The sequence below is a fragment of the Aphis gossypii genome, chromosome 1 (assembly GCF_020184175.1).
Source record: "Aphis gossypii isolate Hap1 chromosome 1, ASM2018417v2, whole genome shotgun sequence".
Taxonomy (NCBI): Eukaryota; Metazoa; Arthropoda; class Insecta; order Hemiptera; family Aphididae; genus Aphis; species Aphis gossypii.
The window spans coordinates 84,958,947-84,984,960 of NC_065530.1; the positions used below are offsets into that span (position 1 = coordinate 84,958,947).

A 26,014-nucleotide genomic window follows, 5' to 3' on the forward strand; every position below is an offset into this window, starting at 1 on the left:
ATTGTTATAACATATATTGTATATTATGATTAAATATAAAATAAGGACAGCAAGGATAAGAATATTTAAAAAAAAAATATACACGTTTAAGTATTGTATTTGATTTTATTTCTAAAAAAAAAAAATAAATAAATAAGCCCTTATTTCTTTAGAATCGGGGTCTAACTATATTGGTAATATTATTTTGAAAATAGGATTCAATCTATAAACTATAAGAATTGCTGAAAAAATAAATTTGCATTATAACACCACTATTTGGCTTATTGAATGGCTCAAATCGTATTCAATTTAGATTTTACTAGATATAATATATAATACTTTTTTTTTCGTAAGTACGCATTTATTATCAAAGGTAAATCATTTTTAAATTTATATTTTTAAGTATCTTACGGTGGCAATTAATATTCCTGCTCATTTAAAATATAACCTTATAAGATTTATCAGACATAGGTGTTACAAAAAGGAAAAAAAATGTTATGCCTATTATATATATTTCCCTATGTATATGTTCAAAATGGTTAAGAGCGCTAGGGCCTAATATATGTAGAATTATAGACCATAAATTAATATTATTGAATTAAATTTGAATTATTGATATTTATTTCAATATAGTATTAATCACTAATTTAAATTAATTGATGTATATTAATGTTTAATGTGTGATACGGTAAATTAGATTTTGAGAATAAAATATAAAAATTAACACAATAAAAATTATGTAAGGGCATACAATATACTACTAGTAAGTGTAAATCAAAAGAATTGAAGACAGCTATTATGTAACGTATTTGAATCGCGATAAATAATATACAAAAGTGTAATATATAAGTTAGGTACCTTTCTATTTCAAAGCAATACAAGACCATTGAGATTGTAACTGGAGATCAGTGTTCCTATACTCAAAAATTTCAAGACTTTGTAAGAAATCGGTGTTCGCTTACATTTTATTCTTCTTTTTCACATTTCTCTCAAAAACGACTGGGGAATTCTGAAAATGACTTGTTTGTAAAGTACAATCAGTGTTCAACGCCCTATCTACAGCAGTATGGTGCTAAATAAAACTTATTGAGGTATTTTACTCCCCTAAATAGTCACTAGATACTGAAAAAAAATATAACATCATTGTAAAATCAATAGCTCCTTCAGTGCACTCAAAATCTAAAAAAAAACATACAACCTATTGCCAATTTAAGACTCAATAAATATTTATGTACATTATAATATTATATAATAAAAGAGGTATTTATATATATATATTATATATGTACATGTATATAGGTAAATGTACAATGTACATTGTACATATATGGCTCATAAAATGTGTATTTGTTTATTATATAAATATTTCACAAAAAACAGTTCCTCAATTGTTTATCTCATCCTTGATTTAAATTATTAAAATGTTTAACATAGTGTTTATGGCAAATAAATGTGAAAATGTAATCATTTTTATCATTTTTTTTTTTATTGAAGTTTAAATATAATCATAAAATTGAATGATTTATTTTTATTTTTTATTTTCTTGTTATGTTCAAACATGCAATATATTAAGCATAACCATCGTGTCGTGGTTTACCATATTTAAAGTTTTTAATCTGATATAAAATAAATTGCATTTTGAAAATAATTCATTTCAAGCGAAAGAACAACGCTGTGGAAAGCCCTTTTTTGGCAAATGCAATATTGATCTAATGTTAAATTGTATGTGTGTCATGATAATCATCATTTTTATATTAGTTAAAAATTTACTTGAAGAGACTGTTAACTGCAATTTATATTCAGCATCTCACTCATCATTTTCGATTTATATTTGTAAACAATATTCTTTAATTCAATTTATTTATTTTTTGACATAATTTGTAGGTAGATATTATTAAATAAGCTGATAGAGTTTTCTATAATTTATGATTCATTTTTTTTCAGATGACGACGCCTGTTTTTGTTTCGTCGAGGGTAAGTGTTTTTAATATATTAATATTAAATATAAAAAATATATATCACTGTTGAATTAGATAATGATAGATTAAATTTACAATAATTTAACTCTAAGTAGCAATAGCTTTTGACACAGTTGACCATGACAACTTTTAGGTATTCACATATATATATATAGCATTACGCCAATCATTTCGTGAAGATTATAACAGCACATCACTAAGTTCATGTGCACTAATTAAATTTAGAGTACTTCAGGATGCCTCTTTAAGAAGCCTTCTATTTAATATTCAAATAAGTAATATTGGCTCCTTAGATAGAAACTAGTGTGTTTTTCCGATGATACAGCACTATTAATGATATGGCACTCCTGTAGAAACTTCTTTCAAATTTATATAAATATCATTTATTGCTAGTTTAAAATACTGGTTTTCTAAATATAAATCACATTAAGTAATATATTGATCTTGAATGATTTTCGTAATTTAAAATTTAAATACATACACTTGCTAAAAGAAATTACAGTACATCTTTAAAATACTCTAGGTATTGAAATGAATAGAACATGTAAATTTTCTCGTGACTTAAGTCTGTATACTTTTTTATACCATTCAACATTGAAAACACATACTGAACCTTATCCAATTTAAAAATGTATATACAACCTTAGTTGAATGATTATAAAGCTACGGTATAATTGCCTGGAGCAATGCTTGCAGTTTCAACTTTAATCAACTTCAAATAATATAATATAAAGAATTTTATTAAATAAACAGACACATTAATAATATAAACTTATACTCGGAATTCAATGTATTAAAAATAAAAATAAAACTATTTTTCTAAACAGTTTTCTACACAATTAAAAATAATTCAAATGAACCGATAAAACTTAATTTTAATATTCGATAGAAATTGAATAAAGTCATCGTTTTTACTAAGCCACACAAAACCATCACTCAAAGTTAATTTCCTTTTGTTAGGCCATTTATATTTGATAAACTTCCTTTAGGATGACATTATATAATCTATAAAGACTTTAAATATTATATCTGTCTGCAATATGGTTACTTCAATAAGCTGTATATTTCACTCATACGTATATTATATTAGAAATCTACGATATTTCTAGATTACCTAGTTTGATATATTTTAATTCATTTTATAAATTATTAATTATTTTAATCTGTATTTTTATTTGTGTTGATTTTGCCTAACTATGTATTTATTTAGTTTCATTTAGTATTTCACGATAACACATAAATATTACATTTATTTTCGACGTAAAATCTCCAAATACACCTGTTCAGTGAATCTCGTTATCTTTTTAAATGATTTAATAAAAATAAAAAATAATTGTAGGTAGGTACAGCTACATTATTTATCATGTTAATATTATATATGATTCATTTTTTATTGAAATCCAAGAATATAATATAACTCAGTAATAATTACATTGGTAATGAACACAGGTAAGATAACTAGATACCAAACAACTAAATACATTATTAGGACAATTATGTTTTTCTAACATTTAATATTATAATATATTACATACAATATTTTAAATATTTTATACTTGTAAAATATACATAAAATTTCTATTTATTTATTTCGACTGATCATACAAAGTAAGGTACACTAATAATTTTTTTTCGGTTAGATAAAACAAAATAATAATTTTATATTAAACACCGGTTTGAGAATAAGTCATGATTAATACTACATTAAACTACCACATATGTTTATTGTATATTATAACAATGAGCTATTTATATCCAAACATATAATTAATATGAAACCTTTACAAATATGCTATGTATTCTATGAACTAACATTGTTGGGTTTTATCATATAAACACACACATTCCTGGAAGTCGACTAGTAACAACGAAGTCATAATATAAATAATATTGAATCGATTTTTGAACATAATGTCAGTTATATTACACTCTCTATTGTTCTATAATAATAATAATAATAAAAAAAATAAAAATAGCATTCGGTCCATTATCGAGTGCATGAAATAGGTCTTTGTGCGCTCTGAATGCCAACAAATAATGAAAACTCGCGTGTGAATGGACAGTAGTTTGCATTGTAATTTAAGTGCCACTTAAAATGCGGTGGTGTAATTTTTTTGTGAATTAATTATAACTCTACAACGCATGCTCATTGTGTTATTTATAAATGATTTTAAATTTGGCCTAGAGTTGTGTGTAAAGTTGAATTATTTTATAAGAATCAACAATAACTGAATGAAAAATATTTATGGTTATAAAATCAAATTAATGATTGTTGGTTCCCGGTAAATTAATATTTTTTGTATCATTAATGCTGAATGACATTTTATTATAATTGATTCTAAAATAATTAGTTTTATTAAATTAGTTGAAATTTATACTAGTAATATAAAATTAAACAACACGAAAAACGACATCTAAACTTTAAAATATTTCATATTTGTATTTTAATAATTTTATATAATATTACCAAACGTTATTACTTGTAATGTTGTAATGTATATAATAATATTTTATAGTTTCCTTTTCAAACTTTTTTTTCATAATTTCTAATTTTATAGCTATTAGCTGACCGTCATAATAATTATTTTTAGTTAGAAAAACTGTGAAGTCAATTTATAATAACTATGTATTAATTATGATGATTGACATCCTTTTATGTAATTGTTTTAAAAGAAATGTGAAGGAAATCGTTGCATTTTTCTTATTTATTTATTATTTATAACTATGATGACTATTTATCGTACACACTCATATTGAGTATGTAAAATTATTTGTCTGTTCACATAGTAATATAAAATGGGTAACTTCTAATATATTTTGAAAATGAAATGTCATACGATGATTTTAATTAATTTTCATGAATGATAACATGTATTTAAATAAAATAGGACGTTTCATACAATAAAAAACAATATGTAAACATAATTAAAACTATAATTTTTGCAACATCTTTAAGTATTATATTTTTGAGTCTAGATATTTTTATATAATTTTAATGATAAATACTTTAAATTATGTTTTATCATCCATCTGTAAAACAATTTTCTTGCATATAAAAGTGATTTTTATAATGAAATCAATAATATTGGTATACATTATGTATTTTATTTTAATAAACTGAATGACTAAAAAATTTTTACATCTTATTTATCGTAATATACTTTTTAGTCTTTGACTAGAAGTATTCTTACATAATGTATAATATGAGTAAAATTCGGTCAGTCATTTAGCAAAAGCTACTTTTTTCAGTGTATATAGTTAAGTTGTATACTAAAACGAACTAAAGTGTAACTTTATTAAAAAAACTAATTATGAAAATTCTTTTAATATTGTTCAAATCAAACAAATTCCATAGACCACAGATGAAATAAAATAGATTGTGCACACTTGACCGTGTTTTATCAAAAAAGAAAAAACAATAGGATAAATACTGAATATTGATATGCTATAAAAGTTATAAAAAAAATAATATTATTATAAAACTGATTAATGTACTCCAAATCAATAAATTACTTTATTTGCAAAAACTACAATTTATTTTTATTTTAAATCTTAATTTCGAATAAAATATATTTTAATGTTTGTTTAAATAAATTTTAATTATATACACTGTTAAATTTCCGAAAAATCAGGATTTTTGTATGAAATTGTTTTTGAACATTGATATGACTTATGTGATTCAAATTAAAATTAAATATGCTCAGACTAACTCGTTCTAACTTTCATTGCATTAGTAAACTGAATCTAAAATTTTTAATTCACCTATGAGTTAGGAATATAATTATAAATGCGCTCACCCTATACATTGCTTTTAAGTTGGTTAGTTATTGAGTTAATGACAAATTATTTAGATATGCAAAGGATTTTTTTTTTATTAAATTAATCTATTAATTGGATTTAAAGTTGAAATTAATTTTACCTAAGGCTATCCAAAAGTACCAACGTCAACCTAAAATTAGATATTAAGCCAATTATTTTTATTATTATATAAAATTTGAGAAAATGGTAATCGTAGCATAGAACAGAAACTTTATTTATATTAAAGTAGTTATAATATTTATGAAAAGTTTCAAAATAATTCCACAAATCGAAAAACAATCAGAGCTTAGCATTTATAGCCTTATAAGGTGTAACTGTAAAGGTAATTTATAACTCAACTAATTATAATCTAAAATTTCTATGCACACTCCCACTGATAAAATAGTAAAATAATTCGTTAAGATTTTTTTTTATTTTCATTAACTGAAATTAAAATACTCTACATGTGAAACGGAAATATACTTTACCCCTGTCTTTTAAAAAAAAATAATTAAATAAAAATATGAAGAACACGGTACTTCTGATGTTATCCAAAGTGGACAGATATTTATCAACTTGCAGCTTTTATGTTTTCAAACAAAGGATATTATATTATTGATTTCGAATGTATGTATGAACATTTTTTAAAAGTCATTACTTTATCTGTATTATCACGTGGTAAAAAAAAAAACCCTTAAAGGTCAGTGGAAAATATATTACCACTTTGACACATTCACCAATATAGCGGGAAAATGATAAGATAATAATGTTCTTACAATATGATCAATGAAACGATATTCAACCATTAAGTTATTTCAGTAGTTGGTGAGATAGTTTAATGTGGTAAATAAAATTTAAAAGATTTTTGATATTTTTTTAAAAATTACTACAGAATTTCACAAATTTAATGTTTTTATTATATCTATTTAAAAACTAATCTTATATACGGCTTTAAATCTTAACAAGAAAATGTTGAAATTAGTTGTTTTATTTTTAAATTCTTAGATATATTTAGCTTTGGCATTAAATTCATAATTTTATAATTTTATCAAAACAAAAAAAAATGTGATAACATAGTATTATTTACATTTTAGATTACAATTTTTAAATATTGTCACTCAAAAATAAAAATTGTTTTCATAGTTAAAATAAATATATTTATAAAACTAGTAATACCACTTAATCTAATAGATTAGAAATATTTAAGCAATTTTTTGTTGAATGTTTAATAAAAATCTTAGAAATACTATGAATATAATACGACGATAAATACATTAATACATATTATCCATTATTACAATAACAATAAAATCAATTTTTTTTATAAAAATTCCCCTTACCTATATACCATAACTGAAGCGTAACATTCAATATTAAGTTCAATTTTGTACTTTGTGACTAAAAATATGGGTTAAAAATGTATAGAGGTATTTACAATAAAACTCAAGTAGAATATTTCTTTTATTACAAATATAAATATCAAGTGCTAGAAAATAATCTGCTTAAGTATCTCACAATGATTCTGAAAAATATATTAGTACATTAGTACAGTAGTAATACAAATACTACAAATGTATAAATTAAATAAATAGGTAAATCAAAAATATCTATTAATTAGTTTTTTTTTATATAGAATTCAGACACTATACTTATAAATGATTAATTTTACTATCAATATTATATTTCTAAAATAAACCAAGATGGGGAATACTGGTGTGACTGAAAAACCAATATTGTATTAAAACTCCACCGAATATAATAATATATACTATACTTTTTATAATCGTATTTGACATTTGGGACTGAAAATAAATCACCAAACAGGCACAAAAAGCACTGCGTTCTCTTTTTTGACATAAATTTGCTAGTGTTAAAAAGTATATTGGCTAGGACTTCGAGCATTCAACTACATTTTAACCAATTCAAAATCCCCGAGGCAATTCCTGACAACCACAACAATCAGGAAAATCGTTTAGACATATTCAGTGCACATTTAACGACTTTTTTAATACAAGTGTTGGTATCTAACAATTATAGGTATCTATCAATTATTAGTTACGGTTTATTTTTATTTTTTTTTCTTTATGGCTATTAGTTTAAAGGTTTAATTATTTTTATAGAGTTGCTGTATATTAAAAAGTGATTTTTGAGTAACACGGCGTGTTAGATAGGCAAATTAGCTACATAATTAGCACTACAGTCGATTAATGTATTTTAAATTTTTCGATATCTGAATAATTATTATGATATTATTATTATTTAAGGATATTTCAATACAGAACAGTATAACCCAATAAAAATAAAGCATAGTAATATAATATTTTTATAACAACTATCTATAATGAGCTTATCAAAAGTGAAAATGAAGTAATTATAAAACAAAAAATTATTATTATCATTGTTTTGTATCTTTATTGCAAAATTGTAATTTAATTTAAAATGTAAAAATTATTATTTTGTGGGTGAATACTAGATTCTCTTAAATTGAAATTCGTTAATCCGCCTAAGTAACCTAAGCATAAAATATAGAATAGGTACATCCAGTGGGATGTATTTACGCTAAGTCTGTGGGTCACTGGAACAAAATTAAATCCTATAATATTACAATATAAACCATTCAGTAAAATTTGAGTGTTTGATGAATAATTATTATTATATTTTATTCAAGACACAACCTCGAACCTATTAAAAGACATCTCGAGCTACACTTATCTTTTTTTTATTATTACTGTAATAGCTAATGCTGAAAGTTTAATTTTTAGTTAGTAACTTAAGCGCTGCTGAAACAGCTATATTTTGTAAATGTTAGTTAAAAACTTTCTCTGGTTGTACAATTTCATTTTATTTTTAATTAATAGTAAAAAAAGCTTATTTAACTTGGAACGTTAATTGTGATGCAAGACATCAAGTTACCACCTGAAGTACTATAATATTATGATCATTTTATTATTAAACCACAATAATTAACAATAGTAAAATGAGCGTTAAAAAAAGTACATACAAAATAATACTTTAAAATAATAATATATATAGATATATATATATAAAAATCCCTTTTTTTAAATGTATGATGGTATAATATAATATTATAATATATGGAAATTATAAAATATACTATGTATTTAATAAAATTAATGTTCAATGTTGATAAAATGTATTAAAAGTCTAATTGATACTGCAAATACACCATTTTTCTAAAGTTTTTTTTTTTTTTTTTTAATATAAACGTATTTTAATCAACACGATAAAAAAATAACAAAAAATTGTGAATAGATTTATTAGATTTAAAGTTATTGGTAACATTAAAAAAAAAACCACAAAAATAAATATTCACAGTAAAATGTCAATTGCAGAATAAAATATAAAACAAAATTACAATAAATAATGCAAAAAAAAAAAATGTGATTTTTGGTTAAAACAATATTATATACACACTTGAAGAGAGTTACATTAATACTGTAAAATATTATCGAAAATATATTTTAAAGTAGTATATATATATATATATACAAAAAAAAATATTATATCTATCTCTTAGTTATAAATGGACATACGGTATATAACTGAATATTATGGAGAAAATCGTTGAAAGCAGATGCAAATAATTGTATAAGCCTTTAAAATAAATGTAAAATAAAATAAAATAAAACAAATAATGAAATAATAATAGTAATAAAGCAAGAACTATACATACATTAAACGTTATTACGTTGTGTTGAAAAAAATGATTATGTAACCTATAACACTTATTATTATAAAGAATAATTAGAGCTAGTTTTAAACAATACGGATTAGTTTTATAAATTATAAAAAGTATGTTAAATTAATAAATTACAAGATCTTTGTACAGAAGTTACATGTGTTCAAAATACCACAGCTACTTTTAAAACGTGGTTAATGGAATTATATAAGAGGAAAATAATTTTATTGAATAATTTGTTGCATTTAGACTGTTTGATAAAAAAAATTATTAAGTGACATTTAAAGTTTGAAGTGTGCTGAGCTTTTAAAGATTATTGATTTTTTGAAAAATTATAAAATTAAATAAATCCTTAATAATATTTCGATTTTGAATCAATACTTTTTTTTTAGATATTACAAGGGATAAGTATGGGATAGGTTCTATATATTATTTTTTAATCTCTCAATTTTTCTGTATAGTTATTATATGAATATTATAGTTATTAATGGTAGTGCGTTTCAGAAGTATTATTTTTTTATATTGCATAGGTATGATATTATTATATAATCATTTATTTTTATAACAACCACATTTTTATATTTAGTTGAAATATTGTGGTGAAATCAAGTTTTGAGAAGTTGAAAAATTACGACAACATACGGTCTATTAGTAAAATTAATTTTTAAAAAAATCAGTTGAAAATAACTGTTTGAAAAAATGTACTTTTATTGAAATTATTTTCAAATATACAAAAAACTATTGTAAATGTTAGTAGGTCACATACTTTATCAAAAAATCTTTGTTAGGCTACGAAATTTATTTATAAGCAACCATCAGCTTAAAGTGAAAATTTTAGTATGTTTTAGTAAACAATTCTCGCTTTAAGTAAAAATAAAAAGCGTTATCAAAAACCATCATTCATACTCCATCATCACTCATCGAATTGTTTGTTTTCTGAAAATGTGTCCCAGAGTCCAATCTCAGAATACCACTATAATATTGATCCTACACTACTATGACCTAAAGGCTATAATGTTTAAACATCATATTAGTCACGAAAAGCGTTTTAAATATGCAGGAGCTTTACTAGGATTTAGTTAGCTATAAAAAGCGTATTTTTTTTCGCAAAAAATAAAATTCTATACTTAGTTGGTGTTATAATAGGTAGTTTAATAGTTCTAATAAAATAATACGGCCGGCGTGTGTTTATGAAGTGTTTTGTAGATAAAATATAAAATAATAATTTATAATCAAAATTGGCAAAATTGGCAAGGCGACATTCTAACTAGAGTTTTTATTGGTGAATAGTAATTTTTATGATAAACATAATATTAATTAATTAAAGGAAATACTAACCTGTGTATTAATAGTAGATTAATTTTATATAAATGAGCATGTGGAAATAAAGCCTGAAAAATATGGTAAAATTTTATCTATGTAAACTTTACTTAGGAAAATTATCATAATTTGTATGCAATTTATTGTTTGAACAAATAAAACATTTGTAGTATGAATTGCATTAAAATACAGGTATTATTAAAATTAATCAAGTTGTTAAGACAAATGGTTACCACTCTGCTAATTATTAGGTATCGAATGAGTCACTATAATGGGTGTGTTAAATTTGACTTCAATAATATATCATTTCAAACGAAAATACGAAAAGCGATTCTGAGCGGAAATGGTCTGACAGCCTTATGTTGCTGAATATATACTTTTATGATATGTATTTTTTTTTTTTTAATGTAGCTTTTATATTAATTTATCCTTAATTAAAATAATTAATAGTTTTAACACTTTTATTACTCATATGACAATGATATTTATGTAATTATTCTAAAACAGAAATCAATAATTTAATTAATGGTGTAAACATACATATTTTAAAGAAACTAGAACTAACTGTAATCATTGCGCTTTCGAATGCAACAATAATCTTGATAAATTAAGCCAGTTACTTAGTAGTTATTAAATCGAACCATTTAAGTTAGTCGCCAATAGGTTTTTAAAATAAAAACGCAAGGACGTACAAATAACTTTTAAAAAATCACTAATTACCTTAGAACATTTCATGATATGTTTTTTGAAAGTGATTTAGTTTATCATTAGAATTACCATTTGATTTAATTTTTGTCGTAAATATTATTTTCTAAAATAGGTACATTTGACCGTGGAGTATAACAATATAAATATATATATAAACGACGTTATATGCATATATGCATACTTTAAACTATAAAATATAGTAGATTTTTATTTTTCAAATCTCAGCAGCTGACTCGGAAAATCAGACTAGTCGTGACTTATGGCGAACGGATCAAAAGCTAGTGTATTCTTCTTATTCTTCGTCTTATATTATTATAATATCGTTAGCATTATTACCACTATATATTCTTCGTAGGTATATAGTCATCATAATTATGGCACTATTTTTGAACCCAAGCGCCTGCGTTAAAAGGTCGGGTAGCTTTGTTCGGCGCTCGTCCGCAGCGGAGGTGCTCGCCGTCGCGTAATGGACGCGTAGTTGTTCTCGTCCACTGCCGCCGTCGCGTATAATAACATTAATAATCGGTGAAATGGGTCACGTTCAGAGTCGCTTGCTATTGCCCTCGGCGAGAGGCGACGGTGGTGGCGGCACAATCATAATATACGTATAGTATTATTATACGCGCACACGACCATTATACTATTATATATATATATATATACGCGTACCTACCTAGCTGTACTGTGCAGGGTGGTTGGGAGGCTGACAAAAGGCGCTCGCTCACATTTATAATCGCTTTCCGCCGTCGCCGCCGTCTTCTCCTCGGCGACCCTAACGACAAACGACCCGACAGAAATGTCAAATCTATATAATATAATATCATACTCCGTAGGAGCAGCGACAGCGGCAGCAGCAGCAGCAGCAGCAGCAGCAGCCGTGTGAAAAATGACACGCGAAGATTTCGACTTTTGACGATTACGTCTACCGGTTATATATTTATAGTCGTAGCTGTTGTGCGCGAATCCGGATAAAAATATTATGGTAAGATGGTACGCCATAATATTGACGAGAAAAATAGAAATTCCACGTCATGACGAAAGCGACTGCAATAGTATAAGGCGACCGGTGGGTATTATGTCACTCAGATGATGATAGTGTTGAGGTTGCCGTAATTTTCGGTTCCATCCTAACGGCATGAAAAAAGATCTTCCGATTTCCGTGGCATTGTGATTCGATAATATAACATATTCATATTTACTTTTCTTAAAATATGGTGTTTTTTTTTTTTTATCTTTTTATATAAATTTAACTCAAAAATATTTTTTGTTAAGGAAGTAATCAATTTCTAGGTGAAAATAATAATAACTATATACATATGTATTTAAGAATAACGCGTCATTTACATGGATTATTATTTTAAATTCTATGAGGAAATATCTAAAGAAAAAATTTAATTTTAGATTTATCTTTTTAACATTTTGATCCATTTTTTAAAATAAAACTTACTCCGTGTATAATGAAAGCAATTTTAAAATTACATTGTACAAAAAGGGTCAAATGGGCAAATGAAGTGAACGCTCTTTGTCCGCTGTGGTTTTCTACGTAAACGGAAGGCGTGCTTTTACGACGAATCTCTACGGTATGAGTTTTTCGTGCATTTTTTTTTTTTTTTTATTACACCACTGCTGTAATATTTCGCATACATATTGCATTATATACTTGGCAAACGTGTGTACAGGTACAGCTGGCCTTAGACTCATGTATAAGAACAACACATTAAATCCTATAGTACTTCCCATACATGCACCGACCGAATCACGTCGTCGAGATTTATGGATGCATTGTTGACATTTTTTGATGGCCGAGATATTTTCTCATTTCCCCGGGGTGATACCCCCACGATGGCGTCCTTTAGTCTTGTATTTTATTTATATTTTCTGGGTCTTTCTTTTTTTTACTTTTATGTCCCACCGTGGTATAAGAATTGTGTGTCGGTGACGGTTAACAAAAAAAAATTTTAAATTATTTCGTGGCAAATAAATGCGTCAGAAAGAACAAAGAATTATTTTTAATAAAAAGTCCACCACAGCGTAGTGAACACCACCATCATCTTACGTAATATGGTTAATTACACGTGCACTTCGCTGAAAGTTCACAATTTTTTTTTCAAAAGGAAAGTTATTTACGTCATGAGTTGGTGTTATCAAATGTTCCGTAAGCGTTAAAATACTTTCAAAGTTATTGTTGAAGCGCAAAAAGGTTCGAGAATATTTTCTAAATTTAGTTTTCATGCCAATAGTAGAAATGAAATATGACAAGTGATAGCGGGGAGAGAATTTCTGGGTCACATCCCTTATAGTCATATTTACAATAAAAGTTCCACGCGATACATTCGTGCCAAGGTCTTAGAACATGGACATTAACGTAATGTCGCGTTATTATAGAAATAGTTCATATTTAAAAAAATAAAAACTTATACATTTAAAAATGTTTATGAATTATAAAAAATACTTTTAATGTGACATAGGTAGAGGATTACGACGAAATTGATGCGCGTGTATGCATAGAACATTATATTGCATCGAGAGGAGAGGCTGGTGTGTGTGGCTAGGGTCAAACGAGAGGGATGATTGGAGTGGAAAAGGGGACGACCGAAATCAATACACGAACGCATTTTGTAGGGGCCAGAGGTGGTTCCGTGTGGTTTGCAATATTTTTCTACGACATTCGAAGGATGTCTACATGGATAAATACGATAGAAACTAGAGGAGGGGCGAATAAAAAATAATATACCCGTATGCTTAACGGCTAAAACAGCTGGGTATCAAATACGGATCACGGTCCTCAGCGGCGATCGGCCAAACATATTAATGCCACCGTCTCAATGGTTTTATTTCGGTCTCGCAAGAACGAAAACTGGTAATAATTTACGTCACGAATATTATTCTTTATTGTTATGGACGACGACGGGATAGACAATAATATTATGGATGATCCGTGAGTGCAATTTCCAAATGATATCATCGTACGGTGTACACTGCATTTTATTTACTCGCATCATCATAGTTCATTTATAATGAATACGATTCGATACGGAGTGCTTCGAAATTTGTGTGTAAAAATAACCGAACAAATAAAACGTCCATTATTATTATTATTGGTCACGGCTAACGACCGTACCGATCGCGGCGTGGCAATGTTGTTTGTTTTTCTCCGCATTGCAGTTGTGTACGTATAGGTATAGTATAATATAATATAATATAATTTGTAAGCACATGGCGTTTAAATTTTAAAATCAACTCGGCCAAATCAAGGACTCGAATCGCTATTTCTCTAACAACAAATCGCATTATGGTATTTCCTCTCCCCCCACTCCTTGAATATATCAATAACTATATAGGCAATTAAATTAATAAGACTATATATTTTATACCACACGTTTTTGAATTTAGCTGTATAATGTTATTATCATTAGTATTTAATATTTATTATTATTGTTTTTTTTTTCAATTAATTCTGATTACCATTTTAAATTGAATATATCACATAAACTATGTCATTATGTATTACGTAAATTAGAATAACTGTTTTTTAAATATTATTTATTGTGACATTATTTTTTTTTTTATCTGCATGTGCCGCAGACCGGATCCATTTCCATTCTCATTGTTCTTTTATTAATTTTAACATGCACATATTATAATATAATACTACCTAAGTGTCGTAGTATTCCATAAAACGTTTTAAAGAGTAGTGTACTAATAATTATTAACTAAATACAAGTATAAGTATATTAAGGTAAATTTATGACACATTAAATAAAACAGCTGACTATTTTCTTTATAAATATTTAAACACATTTAAAGTGTAAAGTTACCGAATTAAAGTAAAATAAATAATACAACATTTAAAATAGAATAATTTTCACGCGAGTCTTTTATTGCAATTGTAAACAATAATATTATAAATCAAAAACAGTAATTTAAATATAAATAGTGATTAACAATAATTTATTATATATTTATGATAAAAATATAGATAAAATAGGCAATGGGTAGGTATATACTCGTATTACCACATGAATAATTTCGTATTTTCTCAGTACATTTCTATAGTGAAAACCGTATTTTAAAAAGTATCTAAGATATAGATAAATATATATATATTTTTTTTTTTTTTGTAGAAAGTACTAAGATACCGTATCTTAAATGCATGTAGTGAGTACATATTGATACATATTACTACAGTACTGCATGTGGCACGTGGCAAAAAGACGAATTAATACGACTATAACATCGTAATGCGTACATTGTACAACAGCGGTGTACCGTAAATTGTACGCTTCCGATAGAAGTAATTATGAACGTGTATTGTTTTCTTCATTCGCCCGCGGCACGGCATAATGTTGTTATTTTCGTTAGTCACACCCTTGACTGTATGATACCAGCAATCAATAATCTCCTGTTCCGATCGATTGAATCGTTTCGAGAACCACCCCGTCTCACACGTCGTCGGGCCGATGTTACGTATCCGAACAAGGCACTTGTGCCCGACTTGCTATATACGACTCGACGATATTTCACTTTTTGTTTAGAGTACGGTAATTTAGTTAGAAGTCTGATCGTATAGACGAGGGGAAAAAAAACCACGTTAACAATCCACTCGGGCTCTCGGTTCACAGACCGTTCGAGAGGTATGTGTGTATTTTTCGTTAACTCGAAAAGCGTAGGTACCTCTATTCGATTTTAATATATTATACATCGCACGTAACTTTGGTGCATGCACCGTTGTATGTCTTCGCCACATGCGATTTCGTGATTTCCAATTCGAGAGTACATTGTGATTGCATGATGCGTACAATACTATTTATATTACCTACGTATATTATTATTGATATATTGTTAACGAAAGGCGTATTGGGCTTTTTACGTTGTTGATAATAATCATTATAAAAATTAATAACAATAAACGGGCAAATACGTTTTCATCGTATACAGTATACCATGAAAACCTTAATTTAATCGAGAAATTGCTAGCACATTATACAATTATAACTATACAAACATTGTATACAAATATTGGTTTTAATATTATACAAACTACAATAAATGTAAAATATTATGTCAATTCTTATATACGTATGTATACTTACCAATGAAACCTATTCAATATTATACTATATTTTAAATTTTAAATTACAAAAATGTATTTTTTGAACCTAATCACATAAAATGAAAAAATAGAAGTATTAAATAATATGATATTAATATTTTTTAATTATTATAAAAAACTGTTTTGTATAAAAATATATTTATTTAAGAAAATAATCAGCCCGGATGAACGAGTTTGTAAGGAGATCTAAAGTAAATATATAAATAAATAATATTATTGCAAATATTTTACATTTAAAATATTTTAATTTAACTATAAAAATAGAAATATATTATGCACGTCATACCACTAATAAAACCCATTTTAATTTGTTTCTTTTATAATAGTAAGAAAAACTATTATTCTTAGTAACTAAAGTTTAATAACTCAGAAACCACTCGTTAGATGTATCAAAACGTAAAAAAATATTACGAACTTCATAATAATTTACAATAAAAGCGTTGTTTTCGTTTTAAAATGTGAAGTTTTTCTCGGCACTATTTAAATGAAAAAACAACCTATATATTTGAAAATACAAAAGATGTATTTATAAAATTAAAAGTACCCAAAATTAAATAATTCATAAATAATGGTGGCAAACATGCTTGACGAATTACTCTGTATGTCAATACAATGAATACGAAGCTTACGTGTAGGTAAAATTGAAAATTTTTCACATCGATGCTGATAAGTTGTTTATTTTTTTTTAACTATTATAGTAGTTATCAAATGATTGAAATCGATCGATTTTCGCAAATTGATTGGAAAAAATAAATGGTTTTGATACCTACGAATTAAAAGTCATCTGGTTATTGATGGGTTTTTTAACTTGACATGGAAATGGAATTTGTGTTGAATTTAAAACACCTTATATTTTTTTTTTTTTTTATGTTATAAGTTCAATAAATACGTACAACATTTTTATCACATTATTTAGGGGATAATACACATTTACTTCTTGTGTCTCGAATACCTATAGAAATAGAAATATACAGTTAGTTTATTGAATGCTCTAAAACGGCAGTTCTTCATTATAAAATTATGATAAATATTTTTCGAAAATGTTATTATTTAGAACAAGTGCACAAACAGCTTAATTTTGTTAAATAATTGTATATAATTAATCTAATTGTCGATATTAATGGACGTAATCAGTGTTCTATTACTGTGAGTAAGATATAATCGTATACAACATGAACTAGATTTATATTTGATAATTAAAAAAAGTAAATGACTTATTTGAAAATCAGTACTGAGTACTGACTGATCGACGATTCGACTGTTAAAGTGTCGTGATAAATAAACAACTAAAACGTATTAAGTAAAACAAATACTTGTTTAACGTATAACCTTCGGTATAACTTTGATTGTGTCTATATGTATCTCTAACTGTAATAAAAGAAAATTGTGTCAATATGATAGAATGTGTTAAATTAAATTGTTATAACATGTAAAAAAATCAGAAAGCATAATATTATACAAGAAATCTAAACGATGAGCTATAGAAGAACGATATTATTAAATTATTATTTTTTTTCTAGTTTAAAATAAATAGAATGTTATTTGATGTAACGATACAGTTTTTTGATTTTTTAATTAGTTACTTGTAGTACGCATGCATTGTTTTTTTTTTTTTTTACGAAAAAAGGTACATTGTTTTTAATTTGAATATATTTAAAAAATCCATTATTATAGGTATCTCGTAGTTTTTTGATTTTAGAAGTTTTTATTATGAACGTTGGTAAGATTTCCAGACAAAACTGAGTATAAAACCATAAGTAAATTCAAAACTTTTACAATTTCTATAAAATATATTTAAATTGTATAAATCCAGTTTTTTTATTTATGAGGTCTTATGAAATCTTCATATTCAACCATAAAAAAAAGTTTAAATTATTTATACAACTTAGTTTGATAAAAAGTTAAAAGAATATGTTATATAATACATGACATTATATTATTATTGCTTGCAATTTTGAAAATAAAATCCGTTGTATTGGCAAAAGTCTCAAGTATAAAACGTTTCGGTAAATATTTCAACTTTAGATTATCAAAAGAATTTGATAAAATATTAAACCAATTGTTTGAAAAGAATCTTTTTTTTGATTTAAATTCTTTTATATTTATTTCATTTATTCAACTCCCAAAAAGCAGATAATTGATATAACTTCTCAATATTATAGTAATTATTAGCAATATGAATTCCTTTTATTTTTATGTTTAAATGATCGGAATAGTGTTCACAAACTTTCCCTATTATTAACCAGACCATTAGTAAATGGACTTCGAAATCAACAAGTAACAACTATATTTTGGTTAGTGGGTTACCTTTTATAATATAGATACATTATTCAGCTAATGGATTTAGGCCCATACCAATTTATTTAAGTATGCTTATTTTAAGCTAATACTCAAATTAGTTTTAATCATATTACTTTTTTAATAATTATTATACTATACAGAAACAAACAGTTCTTTAACCTGTCACTACTTTATCGTGGTTATACCTGCTTCTAGAATTATTCAACTTTGACTCTTACAAGTTTTCTTGTCTCAATTATTAAAATTACTTTTTTAATTTTTACGTCATCATTAACAATGTATTTTCAACACAGCCATTTATATAGCCCTTATACATGTTGTATATTTTAAAAAAATGGTAATTAGATATGCCTTATTCTATATGACTGCATTATGAATAAAAAAATTATCATCATGCAATGATATTTGTTAATATTTAAGAACATATTTATTTTTATTTAATCAATTAAATGTAATACGTTTATAAGTTAAGTTTTTCAATAATTTTTTATGCATAAAACTATATAAAAACTGCATTTTTTCTTAAAATTACATATTATTTTAAACACAGATAACCATTAAATACAATGAAAAATGTTTGTTAGTTTTCAGTTTTATATACAAATTATCTTTTCTACATACAATCTTAACTCATTTGCAAGTTATTAGCGACGAAAATCAAAAAAAAATTATTGCTAGAGCTTAGAGGTATGTTTCGATAGAAAGTTGAACTCAAAATCAAATTTTATATGAAGTAATTGAGTGAATTGAATTTTAACTTAATAATTTTTTTCTTATACTCATTTCAGTTACTGATACAATTTCTCATTAAACATTTCAAGAATACATTTATTAAGATAATGACAAACATACAGAGATACTCAATTTCCCATATCCATCGTTTAAAATGGAAATAATATGTTATTATGTTATAAAAGACTGAAATAAAAAAAATATATATTATTATTCTTAGAACGACTTAGTGGGAGGTTTTTAGTATTACATTTTTATTATTTTAAAACCGTTAACTATTTATATTTTATTTCATTTAACTCAAGTAGAAATCTATTAAAATACTTGAGACAACTGTATACATTTTATTATATTGTTTGATACTCAGTATATATACAACTCTAAAAGGCCTAAAATTGTTTTTATTTTTCATCTTTTTCTTTTTATTATTTTTCTTCTTTTTCTCTGATTTTGAATTACATGGATTCGGCCAAAACGTTGCTCCACCCACTCTGTCTTTTTATTTACAACAGCTATATTCAGATCATTCGTTGTTCTGTTTATCCATTTTTTTATTGGTCATCCACTAAAACACATTGTATTGTATAGTAATATAAGTTAATATTAATAATATACAAAAGGCGAAATGTTTGCAGTCCAACATTAACCTATTTGCAAAGTTATGTATTAATTTATCATACACATTTCATGAAATAATCACATTACCCCAATACTGATCATCAAAGCTCATCACTAATTAATGAGCTACCTAAAAATAACGTTTTAATTAAATATAATAGATAGCGATTACTATGATTCCTTACTATTTCATTACACTTATATTAATAATAATAACAATGTTGATGTATTTAATACATAATTAAGTACTTCATTTAAATCCTAATTGTTTTGAAAACGTGTTTATTAATTTTATTAACTCAATTAACAAAATTATTAAAATATAGACGTATACAAAGTATATCTCAAGTATGCTAATAAATTAATCGTATTATGATGCATTTATTACTTTAATAATATTTCTAGTGTATAATAACATATAAAAGCAATTATGACTAACATCGAAATTAGGTTTATCGTGCATATTTCTTAGTAACATGATAATGATCTTGACATTTTGTTTAAAAAAATATAATATATTTTTTAGGTCCGTGTTTTAGAGAAAAAATATGTATTTTAGACCATTTGGGCAGTAAGCTACATTACTACAGGTTAATATGAAATTAGTGCACTTCAGTAAAAAATGTTTACTTTTTAACGCAAAATTTTTAAGAAAATATCTTTTATAAAATAAAATAATATAATAGATTTTTAAATGAACCAATTATAATCAAAATTATGGTTTAGATTAATTTCCGATGGAAATTATTAAAGAATCTCTTGGTGAAATCTTTAAAATTTAAATAAAATTTATAATTTTATATTCAAATTTAAGATATATATCTATCATATGATATTCATTTAGCATTATTTTACACTATTACTATGATATTATGATACATTTTATATTAATTTGGTTTTTAGAATAAATGGTAGTTTTTAAAATGACAGGTGTATGCATTTGAATTGCTCGTCATTTGATCTGATAACGAATATCTGGTATTTATAGAAAAAAATTAAAAACATTATTACAATTAAACTTGTTTTTATTAATTTAAATAATACATTAATATTATCTTTTCTATTTTTCTTTAATTTTAACATAACATAAACATACAATATACGTATACGTATATAAAAAATGTATAAATGTATTACATATTTATCACTTTATTTATCTTTTTTTTCCATTTAAGCAAAGTACAGAAGACCTTTTTAACTTCTCTGAAGTTTTTTGGGATAATATATGCTATGAAAATAAAACAATGCTCGTACATTAAGATATCAATTATACAAACAGTACATTATAAAAAAAATCATTTTATTTTAGAAATCATTTATAAAGACAAGCATAAGTTTTATTTAATGATACTTTATATAATTTAGGTGTATAAATTATGTTTAATAAAACTGTATTCTGTGTATTTGTATAGCTACAGCTATAGACTTTACTTTGAAATATAATAATATTTAAATACTTAATAAACAATAAATAAACAAAAAAAAAAAAAAAAAATACTGAAACTATGAAATAGTATACTGTTGTACTTATATACGTACATAATATTTTGAATTAAAATTGTTCAAGATTATTAACTAGCTCAATGTTATTACAATAGAATCCCTAGAGAGAACCAAACAGTAACAAAGTTTCAAATAACATAAGAAATAAGTTCAAAACAACACTTTTTACGTTAATTATTCAGCAAAAAATATACTTTTAAAACCAAATTTAATTGAATACAAGTATATTTTCTATTGAACATTAAAATTTTAAAATTTCTATAGACCTAATATTTTTATTTATCTTTAAAACTTCAATAAATATATAATAAGTTTTAAAACATTGACCAAAATAAAAAGTAAATTACAATCTTTCTAATAATTAATATTTATTAATAAAACTGGGTTTGAACTAGGTACTATTTGTTTTTTGTATAAGTCTCTAGTTAGTTATTTTTTTAAGTAAAGTAGTCAACTGCCTATATTAAAACATGATAAAATTATGGTAATACGCTCAACCAATCAGTCGATAAATGTTTTAAAATCTAGAAACAATTTAATAAAATACAGAAAACTTTTTACATGTTTATACATTATTATGTTTAAAGTAATAAGCATAATAGTGAATACAATTTATTTAAATACGTTTAATTGCATATGTAATTAAGTATTTTAATTGTTCATGGCTTATTATAGAGATCATTTTATTTTATTTTTTTTTTTTTTACTTTAATTATTATTAGGAATATTTTTGAAATTTGGTTTTATAGGAAAAAGGCGCAAGTACTTAATTGTTTAAATTATAAGCATTTAACTATTAATGTTAATTTTTTTTTCTTGTGTCACCTATTTAAAAACCTGATTTCCAATACACAGGTCTAATTTATTATTTCAATATTAGACAAATAACAATTAAATTGTACATTTTCATTAATCAACCGTATTATATTTACGTTGAAGGCTAGAGTAGAGTGGTGTGTAGTGCATTATATGTATATATCATATATAATAATGTAGTAGACAAACGGTATAACATACAATGACAAATATGTTGAGATTCTCGTTACATATATTCTCTAAACTATGCATTTATGCGTAAATAGTCTAGGCGATTTGGTCTTAAATAATATTTAAAGTTTGTGAAATATTTTTGAATAAATATTGTTCTGGATGTGAAATATAGAAGATCTTGAAAAATGTATCGAGGTCGTAAATTGTAATAGTACAGCAGAATAGAACAGGAAAATGTTTTCGATACGAGAATTATTTTTAAGGCCAGCATTCTTTTATCATGGTCAATTAAACTCAGTTACAGCCGTAAATTTTCTACCCTCAATAGCGTCTCGTTATTATAATATATGCTTTATTTCCCTTTCGCGTCCATTCTGAAAACGCTTGGTAACTATAATCGTTCGCGAAAAGACTTCAAATATAATATACCAAAAAAAAAAAAAAAATGCCAAGCCCACACTTTTTATTTAAATTTCCTTTAGATAACTACTTATAACACTTGAAGTTTCTTTTTTCACATTTTGAAATTATCCCACGGCGCTGTACCTATATACCGTTGCGGAAATTGCAATAACAATTTATCTTTACGAATGAAAATTGCCAAGTATAATATAGTGCGCAGTGTAAATATTTAATTTCACAGAAACCCCGATTATCTTGTAATCCCATTAAGTAGGGCCTGGTATTTCGGGCGCGAAACAGTTTTTCGGAGTGCGCAAATGTACACGTAGTGCAGTTCAGCCAGTAACGGTTACATCCATAAAAACGCACTCGCGAAAACGGAAAGGATACAATGGAAAAGCAAAAAAAAAAAATAAAACGAAAACAAAGACGAGTAATTAAGTTTACAGCCACCAAACTTGTATTTGTGGCAAGTGTTGTGCGGTGAAAAGTAGACAAACATTCTAAACCAGATATTATCCACAGGCACGTTCGTGAGTGTGCATGTGTAAGTCTAACCTTTTATATAATAATAACATATAAAATATAAGGCTCGTACTTTTTTTCCACACTTTGCCAACGATTTTTGTCAAAAATCTAATTTATGATTTCCGAATCCGATAATTATTGAACGTATAATAGGTACATTGTACTTGCGACGTAGGCTTAACTACTTATATAATTTTTAAATACTTTAATTGTTATTTCGATGAAAAACAGTTTCCTCCTAGTTACTTTTTACTCTCTACCCCAACCAGGAATATAATAATATTATATCTATAAATTATGGTTGTATGTATTTAAAATCAAATTATAATGATATAACCACGGCCGTAAATTTGCTTAGAATTCCTGAAATAAATAAATCATAAAACGGATTTTCTATTATCTATTCGTATACTAACTGCACGAGATCATTTTCAAAGCTTGCGCGAAAAAAAAATATCAAAAACACCTTGTACGATATATATAATAAGAAAACCGAACTAACGGGACTATATTATTGATATAATAGCCCCGGGGAAAACGGCAACCGAAGAACAACGCGGCGTTCGCGGGTTATTGAATTTATAAAACTTTCCGCGGATATTCGGTGACTGTGCGACCGGTGCAAGTGGGCGACGACGGGCGCGACAGTGCCGCACACGAATATTACACGATCGCGAAAACGGCAGCGCACGCTATTATAACACAAGAGCGCCCGATTTTTTTTTTTTTTTTTTTGTCTTCTCTTTTAGTCCCGTATAATAATTTATATGCATCGTGTGTGTTTTTTAAGTACCCCTCGCATCCACGTCGTCCGTGAAACTTAGAAATCGTTAAGTTTTATATTTACATTACTTGTGTTTTTATACACACACACGCGCGCGCACTTGAATTTATTATGCATATAAAAACGTATAAATATATATATACATCATACGGTAGGTAGGTAGAGATATCCACCTATGACCGCGAACGTATCGTTTTCTTTGTTTAGCATTTTATCCCACATAATCCACCGACAGATAATATAACGTAACAAACACAGAACACGTATTATAGGTACCAGCGGTGGAAATGTTTTTTTTTTTTTTTTATAAATTTTTACGCTTGAAAATTTAAAAAAACATTATGACTCGCTTATACGTCGTCGAGAGAACGGTGTAATACGGGGGTAGCCAACTTGCGGCTCCCGCCATAGTCAGATGAGGCTCGTGTCTTGATTATAAAATCAAAATTTAAGTATTATTTTTATGCGTTTAATCATTTATTTATTTATTTTTTTTTTTTTTTTTTGTAAAATTTATAAAAACTTATCAAATAACATCAAACTTATTTAAAAACATTTTGAGTCTTGGTATAATTATTGTATTTGTCCTTATCGTTTGGGAACACGTTTATGTTGGCCACCACTGGTATAATATTATAGGTGTTCGTACACGTTCGATCGTCGTATAGTCTCTGTTTTACACAAATATCATATATTATTATACTAAATTTACATTTTCTGTATTTCCAACACAGCTGTTCGGATATTATTTTAATATTAGGATAAATATTTATCTTTTATCAAATATTGCATGGCGATAACAATACCCCGCACGGCCGCACACTCTCGTCGAGAATCGTTTCGTTATTTTAAGCTTAAAGCGAATCATATAAGTAACTTCATATAATAATATGGCGGCTAATAAACTATGTATAACTATAATAATTAGCATAAAAACTAAAATCTTGAAAAACTTATGACGTATAATATTATATACTATAGAGGAATTCCACATCCCTCTTATAACCAAAGAATAACTTTAATAAGGTTTCATCAATAGTTGAGTAGTGTAATATACCAAATATAATATATAAGTAGTAGGTAATCATATGAAAATATTGACTGTACCTGATAATGAACTATAATAGGATTTATAATATATTTTGAAATAATTAAAAAGTTCGTAAATCAAGAAACGTGACTGTTTATAATAACAAACAATAATTACTGAAAAAATGTTAAGTGTACGGTGGTTTTGTGTACGCATTGCCGGGAATATTCAATCTCAGGATCGTTCCCAGGAATTTCTGGGAATGCCAATCATATTAGTACATATTTTCTTAATGTAAATGATTTAATTACTTACGCGATATTATAAACTGTGCACACCTGCAGCAGTTATATTTAGGCATAATAATTTATGAATTTGTTATGTTATAAATGAGAATCCATTACTAGGGTTAAAATATTTGAATAAAGTAAATAGCTGTTGTATTTGTAATAAATGAACTTTCATAAACTATAAAATACAGTATTGTTGCATATAATTAAATAACCGTATATAACTAATAATAATATAT

General features: G+C 25.8%; 1 protein-coding gene across 4 annotated transcripts in view; it reads left to right on the plus strand.

Moving 5' to 3' along the window:
- The window catches only part of LOC114132008 (uncharacterized), a 155,909-nt gene that overhangs the window by 27,491 nt on the left and 102,404 nt on the right, over positions 1 to 26,014 (plus strand). For 3 of the 4 annotated variants that reach the window (XM_050202010.1, XM_050202006.1, XM_050202016.1), the window contains one exon: positions 1,924 to 1,953. In XM_050202010.1, the coding sequence (XP_050057967.1) occupies positions 1,924 to 1,953 (30 nt within the window). Of the gene's footprint in view, positions 1 to 1,680; positions 1,702 to 1,923; positions 1,954 to 26,014 lie in introns of those variants that run through there. The other variant, XM_050202013.1, reaches the window with a different exon arrangement.